This window comes from Aphelocoma coerulescens, chromosome 25 (assembly GCF_041296385.1).
Source record: "Aphelocoma coerulescens isolate FSJ_1873_10779 chromosome 25, UR_Acoe_1.0, whole genome shotgun sequence".
Classification (NCBI taxonomy): domain Eukaryota; kingdom Metazoa; phylum Chordata; class Aves; order Passeriformes; family Corvidae; genus Aphelocoma; species Aphelocoma coerulescens.
In genome coordinates this window covers 3,015,480-3,028,399 of record NC_091038.1, presented here as the reverse complement: position 1 = coordinate 3,028,399, position 12,920 = coordinate 3,015,480, and the positions used below count along the sequence as shown (strand labels likewise).

Genomic DNA, 12,920 nt, shown 5'->3' with positions numbered 1-12,920 from the left:
GCGGCGGGAACTCGGCGGCGCCGGGGGCTGAGGGGCGCGCGCGGGGCCGCGGCGGCTGCGTGACGTAACTGGTGACGTCAGAGATACGTCACGGCGCATCGGCGACATGCCCGGTGTCCCGGCAGGCCCGGTGACGTCACGGGTGCTCGAGGGTGAGCGATGCCGCTGGGTGATGTCATGGCTCCGGGGGGGGGGAGGGGAGGGTATCGGTGGGGGAGCCTCTGTGTGTGTGTGTGTGTGTGTTTCACACGCGTGACGTCATGGCGGGAGGGGTTAGCGCATCCTCGCGTGACGTCACTGTGTGATGACGTCATGTGAGTGCTGAATGGGACGGGCAGAGCCGGGCAGGGCGGTGAGGCCCGGGGTGATGTCAGAGTGCCAGAGCACCGGGGTGACTCCAGCGCCTCGGGGCCGATCCCCCCCTGCACCCCCAGGTGCTGCCATGGCAGCCGCCCCCCGTCCCGCCCCCCACCCGCGGCAGCAGCGCCCGGAGCAGCGTCGAGCCGCTGACATCATCCGCCTCCTGACGCTCTACCGGCCCCTGCTCGACGCCTTCGTCATCGTGAGTGTCCCAAAGCTGTCCCCGGGCTGTGCCCCCCCCGGGCTGTGCCCCCCCGGGCTGTGTTCCCCACACTGACCCCGCTCCCTGCAGGATTTCTTCACCGAGGATCTGTGGGCACAGCTGCCCCCAGCCTGGCAGCCCGCCCTGGCCAGTGCTAGCCCTGCGCAGCTGGCCGGGCTCCTGGGGGGCCACGGGGGTCCAGGGGCTGCCTGGCCCCTGTCCCTCCTGGCCTTTGCTGCCGCTGCCCGGGCCCTTGCCTTCCCTCGGGGGTGCCCGGGAGGGTCCCCGCACCCCCCGTGCCAGAGCTCCCACCTGCACCCGCTGCTCCGCCGCCACGTCAAGCCCAAAAAGCAGCACGAGATCCAGCGCCTGGGCAAGGTGGGTGCCCCCCAGCCCCCTGCGACCTCACAACTCCCCCCCAGCCCCCTGACATCCTCCCCGTTCCCCACAGCTGCTGCAGCGGCTGAGCCAGGCCACCAGCTGCGAGCGCGTGGTGGATGTCGGAGCAGGGCAGGTAAGAGTGGGGGGACACAGAAGGGTCCCAGGGGATCCTCCCCACCCCAGCTGAGCTTGTGTCCCCCCCCCAGGGCCACCTTTCCCGGTTCCTGGCCTTTGGCCTGGGCCTGTCGGTCACTGCAGTGGAGAGTGATGGCCGTCTGGCCGGCCTGGCCGAGCGCTTTGACCAGGAGCTGCTGCGGGAGCTGGGGAAAATGAGGGGGCTGGGACACCAGAGGCCCCCACAGCGCTGCCGAAAGCCCCCCCCGCACCCCCTCACCCCCCGGGCCCCACGGCACGTGGCTGGGCGCCTGGACCCTGCAGCTCCCTGGCGGGAATTCCTGCTGCCCCCCGACCCCCCGGGACCCGGCTCCGCCGCCCGGAACCCGCTGGGGGGCCCGGGAGGCTCTGAGGACGGGGGGCGGGTGCTGCTGACGGGGCTCCACACCTGCGGGGACCTCGGCCCGGCCCTGCTGTGCCACTTTGCTCGCAGCCCCGCCGTGGCTGCCGTGGCCTTGGCGGGCTGCTGCTACATGAAGCTGTCAACCGCCCCGCAGCCCCCCGGCTGCCCCCCGGGCTACCCCCTGAGCGCCTCGGTGGCGGCGTTGCCCGGCCACCAGCTGTCCTACCGGGCACGGGAGGCCGCGTGCCACGCGCTGGAGGAGTACGAGGGGCGGCTGCGCGGGGGCAGCGCCCACCTGCGCGCCCACTGCTACCGCGCCGTGCTCGAGAGCCTCATCCGCGCCGCTGACCCCGGCAAGAGGCACCTGGGCCTGCAGCCGGGCAGGAAAGCGCACGCCCTTGGCTTCCCCCAGTGAGTTTGGGCGGGGGGACCCCTTTCTGCATCCCCTTGTGGTCCCCAGTGAGTCTGGGGAGGTGGGACTCCTTCTGGGACATCTCCTGGCCCTCCCTGAGTTTGGGGATGGAGGATCCGTTTGTGGGATGTCTTCCAGCCCCCCAGAAGTTTGGGGAGGGAGGAGGCTTTTCTGGAACTCTCCTTGTGAGTTTGGGGAGTGGGGACACCTTTCTGTGTCCCCTCCTGGCACCCAGTGAGACTGGGGAGGGGGGGACCCCTTTTTGGGACCCTCTTAATGAGTGTGGGGAGTGGGGTCAACCTTCTGTGTCTCCTCCTGGCACCCAGTGAGATTGGGGAGGGGGGGAGCTTCCTGCTGGGACCCTCTTTATGCGTTTGGGGATGGGAGAGTCCTACCTGGGACTCCCCTGCCCCCTCTCATGACCGTGCCCCCTAGATACGCCCACCTGGGGCTGCCCCTTGCAGGACTGGACCCGGCGGGGGTCCCACTGGACTCGGGGGCTGTGGGGGCCATGCTGGAGCAGCAGCACAAGGTGGTGGCATTCTGCACCCTGGGGCAGCTTCTGGCACCCGCTGTGGAGACCCTCATCCTGCTCGACCGCCTGCTCTACCTGCGGGAGCAAGGTGGGCATGGGCAGGGCTGCTAGGGCGATCCTCCCTCTCCTGTTTCCTCTCTGCCTGGACCCCTCTCTCCACTCTCCCGCCTCTCCTTTGCCTTTTTCCCAGGTTTCCACTGTGCCCTTGTGCCCCTATTCAACCCCCGGTTCTCCCCACGGAACCTGGTGCTGGTGGCCGCACGGACCCCGCTGGCCGCGGTGCTGGCCAGGCTGGACATGGACAGCGAGGACGGGGACAGCAGCGAGGACGTGGATCTGCAGGAAGCAGAATCCCCCAGGGAGGGGCAGAGCCCCCACAGCCCTGGGCACAGACCCCAATAAAGCCAGGATTTGGATGGTCCGGGTGGGAGCGAGTCACTGCCGCACCAAAAGCGCTGCACACCACAAACATGGAAAATCGAGGGGGGTGTTTATTGCAGAGCCCAGCTCGGGGGGCTTCCAGCTCCCCCAGTTAATACCAGTAAGATTTCTTGGCCCGGCGCGTCTCCACGATCCCCATGGCATCCATGACCTCCTCCTCAAACGTCTTCAGGGACGGCCGGTACGTCTTGGCCAGCGCGTCCTCCTCCGACGTGTCCTTGGGGCCATCTGTGCGGGCGAGAGGACAGCGCTGACCCCTTGTGTCCCCTGCCACGTCCCCCCTCAGCCTCCGCTGCCGTCCCACTCACCAATCCACTGCTCGGGGACGACGCCATCCTGGCGTGGCTGCGGGGGCACGGGCAGGATGCGGCCGCTGCGCAGCGACACGCGGACGCGCTCGCCCTCCTCCGTGTACCGCCACTCCACCTCTGTCGGCTTCCTGCGGGCACACGGCGTTGGAGGGGGGCAGGACCGAGGCGGGGGGCAGCAGTGGGGTCCCCTCAGCACCCCCCAGGCCGTTACCGGTCCTCAGGGTCCACCAGGCAGATCTGGCTGAGCAGCAGCGGTGCCTCGCTGGCGATGTAGGTCCCGGAGTACTTGGCCGTGCGGTTGATGTAGCGATAGTGCTGCGAGGGCCAGTGGGTCACGGACAGCCCGGGACCCACCCCAGCCTCCCCACAGCCTCCTCCAGCCCTCCCTGCTCCAGCCTCACCGCGTTCAGTCCTTCCACAACCACCCAGTTGCGGGCTTGCACCACCTGGGTGACCGTGCCCTGCTTGCCCGCGTCCTTCCCGGCCAGCACCTGGACCTGCGGCGGAGAGGGGGGTAGAGATGGCATCCCCAGCCCAGCTGCCAGCCAGGGGGGAACCTGGGGAGGGGGAGCCTCACCGTGTCACCCTTAAACACCTTCCAGTCGTCCTTGGCGACGGGTTCCACGAAGACCTTGCGGCGGCGCTGCCCCGGGGGGTTGCGGAGCCGGGCGGCCATGGAGTCGGGGGGCCACATCCCGTGCCGGTACCCCGGCGGCAGCCGTGGCCGTGCCGCACTCAGCAGCGCCGAGAGCCGCATGGTGCTGGCGACTGGGAGGTCAGGGGGGCCACTGAGCCTCATGCTCCCCAGTCGGGGGGTCGGGGAGATGCAGGGCTCCGGCAGAGCCCGCCCACCACCAAAGGGGGATCAGGCCCCAACGCACCCCACCCACCCAGACCCTGGAAGAGCCCCCCTGAAGGGGATCGAAGCATCTGGCAGAGCAGCCCCCCACAAAAGGGACTCAGGGATCCCACGGACTCTCACCCCCACACCCCCAAAGGGAACCCGGTCCCCAACAGAGCCCCACAGCCCCAAAGGAGAGCCAGGTACTGGCGGAGCCATCCCTCACCCACGAAGGGACCCAGAGACCCCAAAGGGCACTTCCCTACCCAAAGGGGACCCACGTGTCCTGCAAAGCACTCTCCACTCCCAAAGGAGATCCGTAGAGCCTCCCACTCCCCAAAGAGAACCAAGGAGTCACACAGACACCTCCCTTTCCCCAAAGGGGAACACAGGCGCCCCACAGCCGGGGACAGTACCCCACCAAAGGGGACCCAGGGGTCCCACAGACCCCATTCCCCCAAAGGGGACACCGGCAGAGCCTCCTCCACCCCCAAAGGGCCCCATGGATATGGCAAAGTCCCCCCTCACTCCCAAAGAGAACCCGTAGAGCCCCCCACCACCCAAAGGGAACCCGGTGGTCCCGCAGAGCACACCCCCGCCACCCCGCCGAAAATGACACCCAGCCGTCCGGCAGAGCCCCCGCCACCCCCAAACGGCCCCAAGCCCCGGAAAAGCCCCTCCAATACCCCAAAAAGAGCGCCGCAGAGCCCCCGGGCCCCCACAGAAATCCCGAACCCCAACCCCGCTCACCCGCGGGTCCCGCGGCTACGGGGGGGCGTGGCCGGGGGCGTGGCCAAGCGGGGATGGGCGTGGCCCGGCGTGCGCAGGCGCGGACTGGCGCTGCCGTGACGCGCGGCCCCGCCTGGGGGCGCTGAGGAGAGCGCGGGGGGGGGGTCCTGCCCGGCGCAGGGCACGCCGGGAGCCGTAGTCCTGCAGCGGCGCGTGCCGGGAGCTGTAGTCCCGCCGCGAGGCACGCCGGGAGCTGTAGTCCCGCCGCCGCCCCGCCGTGTCCCCCGGCCCGCGGTGCAGCGGCTGCCGGGAGCTGTAGTCCCGCCGGGGCTGGCGCCCGGCCACGGCTCCATTTTCTGCTGCTGCCCTCCCTGGCCCCGGGGCTGGTCCCAAGGCAGGGGAGCGTCTCTGCTGTCCCCTCCGTGGGGAGCCAGGCACGGCCAAATCCCCCCGGTTTGGCCTCTCCTCGCTGGGTTTTTGTGGAACAGGGTGCCCAGAGATTGGTCCCAGCCCCGACCCGGCCACAGCTCGAGGAGCTCAAGGACAAGCCCTCAGGCATAGGATGCGGTTTTGGGGTGTCCTGTGCAGGGCCCGGAGCTGGACTCGATGATCCTGACGGGCCCCTTCTTGCTCAGGATATTCCACTATTCCAGGACAGAAGCTGAGTGCTTGGACAACGCTCTAGGACATTGGGACTGGGGGCATTTCGGGGTGTCCTGTGCAAGGCCAGGGCTCGATGATCCCTGTGGATCCCTCAGCCATGTTCCATGATTTCATGATTCTAAAGGTCCAGGAGTGTTTAGACAATGCTCTTGGACACTGGGATTTTGAGGTGTCCTGTGCAGGGCCAGGAGCAAGACTCGATCCTTCTGTGTCCCTTCCAGCTCAGGGCCTTCTATGACTTTGTAGTCCCTAGTTTAGCTCCCCTCCAAAACCTATCCCTGGCCCTTTCCCTGCCCCAGCCCCATCTCTCCCCCTGGTCCATTCGCTCTCCCCACATCCCAGAGCTGCCAGAGGGGCTCTAGCAGCCCCACCTCTCTGGGCAGCCCAAAGGGTCCCAAAACCACCCATGCACGGGGGTCCAGCAGCTAACCCAGGGCCTACAAGCGTTTAAAAAGGCAAGATTCGCTTTTATTTCAAATCAACTGCTCAGCCCCGAGGAATCACTAATACAAAGCGTGCGCCCACGGCAGGGCAGGCACGGAGCACTCGGGGTCAGTACCGGGCTGCTCTGCATTCCTCTCTTTTTTTGTAGTTTTTTTTTTTTTTTTCCTTTTCTTTTTCCTTTTGAAATTTCATTTTGGGGTGGTTTCTCTCATCCGGAGCTCCGGACGCGACGAGCCGGCATGGGCGACACGGGGCGGCACCCAGGACCCGGCAGGGAAGGATCAGCTCGCCGGGGAAGCCACTACAGGCTGTGGGGGCCAAGAAGAGATCCAGGTCTTTGGTCAGACCCTGTGGTGCCAGAGATGCCCCCAAGGCCTGGGGGCTGTGGGGACAGGGGTCACCGCACCACCCTCACCTCTCCTTGTGGTCTCTGACCTCCTCCTTGCCCTCCTGCTTGGCTTCGTTGGTGTCTGGCGCGTTGGCGGTGTCACTGTTCTTCTCCCCTTCGCCCGGGTTGCCTTTGGGCTCCTCCTTGGGGGCCTCTTCGTTGTCCACCTTCTTGTCCCCTTCCTGCCCCTCCGCATCCTTGGGGCGTTTGGGGGAGTCCTGGGCGGGGGGAGCTCGGCTCAGCCCAGCTCCGGTCGCCCACATCCCCATCCCCAGCGGCCCACCCCGTACCTCCAAAGAATCTTCTGCTTTCCTCTTGATCCCGGCTTTCTCGTTCTTCTCCTTGGACTGCTCGTCGATCACCAGCTTCCCCTCCTCGTCGCTGCTGCCCTCAGCGTTGCCTTTCTTCTCCCCATCTCCCTCCGGCTCCCGCTCAGCCGCCTCGGGGCAGTTCTTCTTCTGGGTGGGCTGTGGGAACGTGGGGGGTTCACAGAGGGCACCCAGGAAGGAGGAATGGGCTGGGGGGAGGAGGTGGGATGGAGGCCCCCCAGCTCCTGACCCACCTGGTAACCGGAGGCTTTGACTGTGGGGTTGTTCTCGATCTCCCACAAACCTTCGCTGAACCCTTTCCGCTTGTTGGGTTTTCCAAACTTCTCCTTGCACTCCTCGTAGGGGAAGAGGTCTTTGGGCCCCAGGAATGCCCTGTGCCAGGAGAAAACAGTGAGGGGTGAGAGCAGGGGGATCTCACCGTTCCCAAACCCACTGGTACCACCCGCCCTGTAAGCCCCAGCTCCCACTCACGTTTCGTGGGTCCCGAAGAAGAAGACTTGGTACTTATTGGAGGAGGATTTGACTGCAGCTTCTGGCATCTCATCAATCTGTGTGACACAAAGGACAGGGTGAGAAGAGAGGGCAGAGAACCCCTGGGGCTCCTCAGACCCCGGGACGTCACCTCCCTCCAGCGTCCTATGGATGGGCACAGCCCGGGAAAGGAAAATGTGATTCCTTGGGAATTCACCCACCGGCCAGAGACAGCGCTGGCAAGAAGCGGTCAACAGAACAAGTGCTTGTGCCCACTGGTGTGGGGGCCAGCAGGGCTCCTCTTCTCCCACCCCCTCTCCCCATAAGCTCTTGTCTAGACCAGCTCAGACACACTCAGCAATTTCAGGCGCTGCCAGCGATGCCAGCGGAGCCACAGGCGTCGCCTCCAGCCTGGGCCAGCCATGGCGATCGGGGTGCCTGGGGGGACACTGTCCAGCTGCCGGGACACCCCAGCCGAAACGGGGTCACCAGACAAGGGGACGGCCTGGCGAGGGCTGTGGGGTCAGGCAGCAGCCGGTGCCAAGCCCACAGGCAGGTGCTGCTCCACCGAGCGTGAATAATCCCGAGGCGCCAAGCGGGAACGGAGCGAAAGCAACTCCGGCTGCTTTTTATAGCATCTAAAAATAACCCCCCCTGCAGCCAGCAGCCATAAATTCCCTGAGAAAACCTCAAAGGGAGGTGGAAGGAGCTGAACGAGGATGCGGGTGGGGGTCTCAAGGCAGGCATCAGCATGTCACCGGGCTGGAAGGTGCCAGCACAGACGGTCGAGGTGCTGGGTCCCGTTCCCAGCGCTCTGCTGACTCATGGCACAACCTTTCCTAAGTCACCATGATCCCCGCAGCTTGCTGAGCCTCAGTTTCCCCAGCCAGCAGGGCTGGGGTGTCATGACAGGGCTCCTGCCACCTGCATTTTACCCCTCTTCTTCCCAGCACATCACGACCCATCCCAAATGCGGTGCCTGAGGGTGGACCTGGCCAAGGGTTTCTCCCGATTCCCTTCCCAGAGCTGGGAATGGAGCTAAGACGTGCCCCTGTGCTGAGGGGCAGATGGAGGGGATGGGACATGGGGAGGGGCTCTGCACAGGCACCAGAATGTGGTGGATGATCAGTGTGATGTCCCACTCCTGGGTGGGATGCGCCTTTGTGCCATCCCCGCTGCCCAAACGTGGTTTGGGGCATCCAGGTCATCCTGCAGCAGGACCCAGGGGGTGTTTCAGGATTGGTGACGTGCTCCCACCCAGCGCCCTGGGGCTACTGGCACTGCCATGCCCCAATGCCCCCATTCCTCACAGGCACAGGGACATTCCAGGAGCAGGGATGGTCCCCAGCAGAGCAAAGGTCAGTCAGGCCCTTGCACCCGTCCCCAGTGGGACCCTGGCCCATGGTGGCAGCTGGGAGCAGCAGCTCCATCCCCGCGTGGCACCGACGGTGGAGGAGGGGACAGGAGGGGACGATGTGACTCAGAGGGGCGGCCACCAGCCCGGCCCAGCCCTGCCAGGGCTGCTGCTTCCCGCAGGCCGCGTTCCTGCAGGTCACTCCTGGGACAATGTGGCAAAGGCCCCATCAGCCCTAGAGCCCCCCAGGCAAGGACATGGAACCCAGACCCCCCTCAGCCTTGGACAGGGACCCCACAGCCCCCTGCAGTGCCAGGACCCTGATGGAGATCCTCCAGCAAGTTTCCAAAGCTCCTTCCCCAAGGAAAGGCAGCAATTGCAGAGGCAAGGGCAGCAGCTACAGGGATGGCTGCCCTGTGGCACTGTGCCCCCAGCCCACTGCTGCCTGTCCCCAGCCCGTGGACCGAGGGCATGGGACAGGGGAAAGCTGGGATCCCCCTCGACAGTGGGATTCCCTGCACAGCCCATTCTCGCCAGCACCAGCCCTTTATCGGCCCCTCCTGCGCCCCAAGGGGATGCGGTGGCTCTATCTGCATGGGCAGGCGGGGACCGGGGTGCGGGGACATGGGGCAGGCGGGTGACACCCCATTGGGGACACCGATAGTGCAGGCGGGTGCAGACCCACCCAAAAACCCTGGGCTGCCCAAACTGCCCCATGATGGGGGCCCGGGACTCGTGGCACCGTCACGGTCTGTGTCTGTTTGTCCGTCCCTGTCGCTCGCTGGACGGTGGCAGTGGGGGGAGACAGGGCTACAGTGCCAGGGTAAAGTCCACGGTGCCCATTTCTGTCCCCCCGCCAGCTCCTGCAAATGGCACTGGTGTCACAGCCCGGCCTTGCCTGGGGACCTGCACCCGGGGGCTGGGGGTGGTCTGGAAATGGGCTGGGACAGGTCCCCCGGGAGGGGAAGCTCTGGAGCGTGGCAGGGGAGGGACAGACATGTACCCCGCTCTGGACTCTGCCCCCAACCTCTGCTCTTCACCTTTGCAACTGGCCCATGGAGCACGGCTGGATGCAGCCTGCCCTGCACTGGCCACGGGGGCTGGGAGCAGCCCCCTCCTGGCCTCAGTTTCCCCACTGCAGGACAAGGCTGGCAGCAAGGAGCTGGCTGGCAGGAAGGGGAATTAATGGAATTAATTCATGTGGGTCACACACCGTTGATGAAGCACGTGCGGGGGGGGGGGGGGGAACATGCACCGGGTGGGGGGCCTGTGGCATCCCCGAGTGCCACGGCTGCACCCACACACTTCCCAGGGCTCTCCTCAGCCCTGGGGCCATCGCTGGGCCCCATCCCAGCACCAGGCCGGCAATGGGCAGCAAATTACCCGGAGCCTGCTCCAGAGGGTATGGCCAGCAGGATCCTGACCCCAGCGCACACCTGGCCATGGGAACAGGAGATGCTCGGGAAGGGGGATGTCAGTGGTGCCAGGATCCCCAGCGTGGTGCTGGTGCTTCATCCCTGCCGAACTCCCGTGCTGTCCCAGAGCTCCGTAATGGAAGAGGGGCTGCGGATCTGCCCACAGCAGCAGGGAAGCACCAACGAGGAGGTGATAACGAGGGTCCGGCATCAGGGACACTGCAGAGAAGGGGCGAGGGGAAGAGGGAGGCAAGCATCATCCTGTAGGTGTCAGCTACTCATCTCCCCACTCTCGTGCCTCAGTTTCCCCCCTGCTTAATGCCGCCCTTCTCAGGGAGAAGTTTCCACTGGAGGCGGGGGCTGAGCTGCTGATGTTGGGGGACGGTGCCAGGTGCCATCCCCAGGGAATAGGTCAGAGGAACAACCCCCCCCCCCGCAGCGCTGCCAGCTCCCCCCTCCATTTCTTCCCGTATCTCTCTGCTCCAGCCACACCTGGTTGGAAACAAATATCCCAGCAAACGCCACGCGTGGCCGGGTAACGTTTCATCACAGCACCTGATTAGTCACGGGCAAGTCCTGCCTGCTTCGCCCTGACCGATTAGTCACGGTGGGGAGGGCTGCACTCCAAACCCCCCCTTCCCCCGATCTGCCAGCACTCCTGGGCTTGGGGAGCCCAACCTCCTGCTGCTTCCAGAGGGGGAAAACCTGTTCCCTGCCTGCCCCAGCAGCCCCGAAACGCTCCTGCCATGATGGTGGCGGCGAAAGCAGGAGCCGGGAGACGAGTGGGGCGTGAAACCCGAGCGGGCCTGGGCGCACTCAGGCGCTAATTCGGTCCCCGGGAGCTGAGCCCGGCACGAAGCTTTGCGAGCCCCGACCCGGCGTCACCCCCGGCGAGGGCACCCGGCCCAGGGGCTTTTCGGGAACCGGGGCCGAGCCCCGCTGCGATGAGATGGGTGGAGGAGGGCGAGGCAGCGGGCCCGGTCTGGGGGCCAGGGGAGCATCGCTTTCCCCCGGAGAGAAGCTGCGGTGGAAGAGCAGGCGGCGGTGGAAGCAGGCGCCGGGCTCCCAGGGATCCCTCTGGCTCCTCCTCGCAAAGCCGCTTTCAAATGCGCGTTGGGAGGCCAGTGCCAAATCCGAACGGCTCCCAACCCCCTCCCGGCCTCCCCGCCAGAACCCGACAAACCAAACAAAAGTTATTCAAATCCGGGAGGGGAAAGGAGGAGGGGATGGGGGGGATCCTCGGCCTTTAAAGCCCACCGCGCCATTCCTCCCCTTTTCCGCTCAATTTGGGGTTTCCAGGCGGCCCCAGTGCCCTTTGCAGCAAGGCCGGGAGAAGAGTGTGTGTGGGGGGGGGGGGAAACACTCCAAGGAAATTTTAAACTGCATCATCAACCGCTTAAAAATAACCAGCGCCGTGTTGTATAGCCAGAGCTGCCCACGGCCCCCGGCCGGGGATCCGGCCCTCATGGCTCTGGGCTTCTCCCAGGGGTCCCGGGCTCACGGCACGGACCCCCCCGGCACGCTCAGGGACGCCCGGGACCCTCTCCGGTGGGAGTGAGCCGGGGGCAGTGCCGGGGCCGGCACATGGTGGGGCCTCGACCCCCCCTCACCCCCACCCTCCCCGTATGCACGGCCCCCCTTCTCCCCGTCCTAAGTCCTCAGTAATTCTATCGATTTTCTAAAGCCAAACTCCCGGCGAGCGCTGGCACCTCTCTGGCACCCGTGGCAAGAGGTAAGGCCACGAAGAGCCGGGGGACGCGCTCGGGGGACCTGCCGGCGAGGTCAGGGCGGGGGGGTTTGGCTGAACCCCCTCCCCCGGTCTCCCCCAGATCATCATCAGTGAAGCGGAGGGGGAGCGACCTGGCCCCTCCCCTGGGTCTCGCAGCGGAGCGGGAAGGGGGTCGTGGTGCGGCCCCACGTGGAGAAGGGACCCCCGGTAGCCGGGGGGGGTCACCCCGGGGAGGGGCTCAGCCCGGGCTGGCCCAGCCTCGTGCTCCGGTGCTGGATGCGGCCCCGGTCACCGGCCAGCCCAAGGGGGGTTCCCACTCCCACGCGGTGGCAAAAGCCACGCGGTCCCCACCCGTGACCCCCCCCCGGGAGAGAAATGAATAAACAGCACAAAAGGGGCCCGGGGGAGCCCGGGACGTCGTTTCCAACACGTGAAATTCCCCCAAGCCCAACGAAATGTCCCGAAAGCGCCTCCCCAAGCCTCGGTACCGAGTAACCCCCAAGTCCGCCGGGCCCGGCCTTACATAAGGTGCCGGTAAAGTTGGACCCCGGCCCCGGTGGAAGGTGAAGGGGGGGGATTGAAGCCTGACCCCAATGTGGACACACCCCCCCGCCGTTACACGGGGGGAGCCTGACCCCGGTGCGCCCCCTCCCCCCATCCTCCGGAGCACCTCGGCCGCCCGCGTTATGCAACGGGGAGCACCGGAGAGAGCACCGGGGGGGCACCGGTGGGTCCCATCGCCCCCCCACCCCTTCCCCAGCTCCTTACCCGGGCAGGCCAGTGCGGGTAACCCTTCATCTTGGCGAAGACCAGGTCCCCGCATTTGTATTCCTTCTGCCGGTTGGACCGGGACATCTTGGCTGGCGGCTCCTCCCGGGACCGGGGGAGCGGGCGGGGGGTGGGGGGGGAGGAGGGGGGTAGGGATGAAGTTTGGGAGGCAAAACCCGGCGAGGCAGGGATTAGCCCAAAAAAAAAAAAACAAAACCAAAAGCCACCAACAAAACAAAACAAAACAAAACAAAAAACCTCCCTAATCCGGGGGGGGGGGAGGCGCGGAGGCAGCGGCTGCTCTGCCCCCCGGCGCGGAGCCCGGGCGGGGGGCGGCGGCGGCGCCGGGGTCAGCGGCGGCGCGGCGCAGCGGCGGAGGGCCCGAGCCCCATGCGGTTGTTTGTGTTTGAAATTCAATTGCTCCCTCCCTCCGCCACCCCCCCCCCCCCCACCCTTCCCCTTCCTCCTCCTCCTCCTCTCCTCCTCTCCTCCTCCTCCTCCTCCTCCTCCTCCTCCCGGTGGATGCGCTCGGAGCTCGCCGGCTCGGCAGCGCTGCCTGGGCGCGCACACCCACCGCCCGCCCACGGGGCCGCGTGCGCCGTGCGCGGAGCCAGCCCCCAAAAACGCGAG

General features: G+C 66.4%; 3 protein-coding genes across 4 annotated transcripts; 1 reads left to right on the top strand and 2 right to left on the bottom strand.

Moving 5' to 3' along the window:
- Positions 1-8: 8 nt before the first annotated feature.
- On the top strand, positions 9-2,943 carry METTL25B (methyltransferase like 25B). 2 transcript variants are annotated; one of them, XM_068995379.1, is made up of 7 exons: positions 9-152; positions 435-562; positions 653-940; positions 1,014-1,076; positions 1,150-1,871; positions 2,337-2,495; positions 2,598-2,943. In XM_068995379.1, exons 1-7 carry the CDS (start codon positions 107-109, stop codon positions 2,941-2,943), a joined length of 1,752 nt encoding a protein of 583 aa, XP_068851480.1. In that variant the 5' UTR covers positions 9-106. The 2 variants fall into 2 exon arrangements, with proteins under 2 accessions (XP_068851480.1, XP_068851481.1); XM_068995380.1 differs by having other exon boundaries at positions 2,308-2,495; positions 2,598-2,883.
- MRPL24 (mitochondrial ribosomal protein L24) lies at positions 2,881-4,794 on the bottom strand. Its single transcript, XM_068995381.1, has 6 exons — positions 4,751-4,794; positions 3,737-3,927; positions 3,561-3,656; positions 3,371-3,474; positions 3,157-3,287; positions 2,881-3,076 (listed from the first exon to the last, which is right to left on the bottom strand). Exons 2-6 carry the CDS (start codon positions 3,914-3,916, stop codon positions 2,940-2,942), a joined length of 648 nt encoding a protein of 215 aa, XP_068851482.1. The 5' UTR covers positions 3,917-3,927; positions 4,751-4,794; the 3' UTR covers positions 2,881-2,939.
- A 1,044-nt stretch (positions 4,795-5,838) lies between these two features.
- On the bottom strand, positions 5,839-12,682 carry HDGF (heparin binding growth factor). Its single transcript, XM_068995486.1, has 6 exons — positions 12,291-12,682; positions 7,025-7,101; positions 6,787-6,925; positions 6,515-6,691; positions 6,252-6,442; positions 5,839-6,144 (listed from the first exon to the last, which is right to left on the bottom strand). Exons 1-6 carry the CDS (start codon positions 12,375-12,377, stop codon positions 6,138-6,140), a joined length of 678 nt encoding a protein of 225 aa, XP_068851587.1. The 5' UTR covers positions 12,378-12,682; the 3' UTR covers positions 5,839-6,137.
- Between the last annotated feature and the right edge of the window lie 238 nt (positions 12,683-12,920).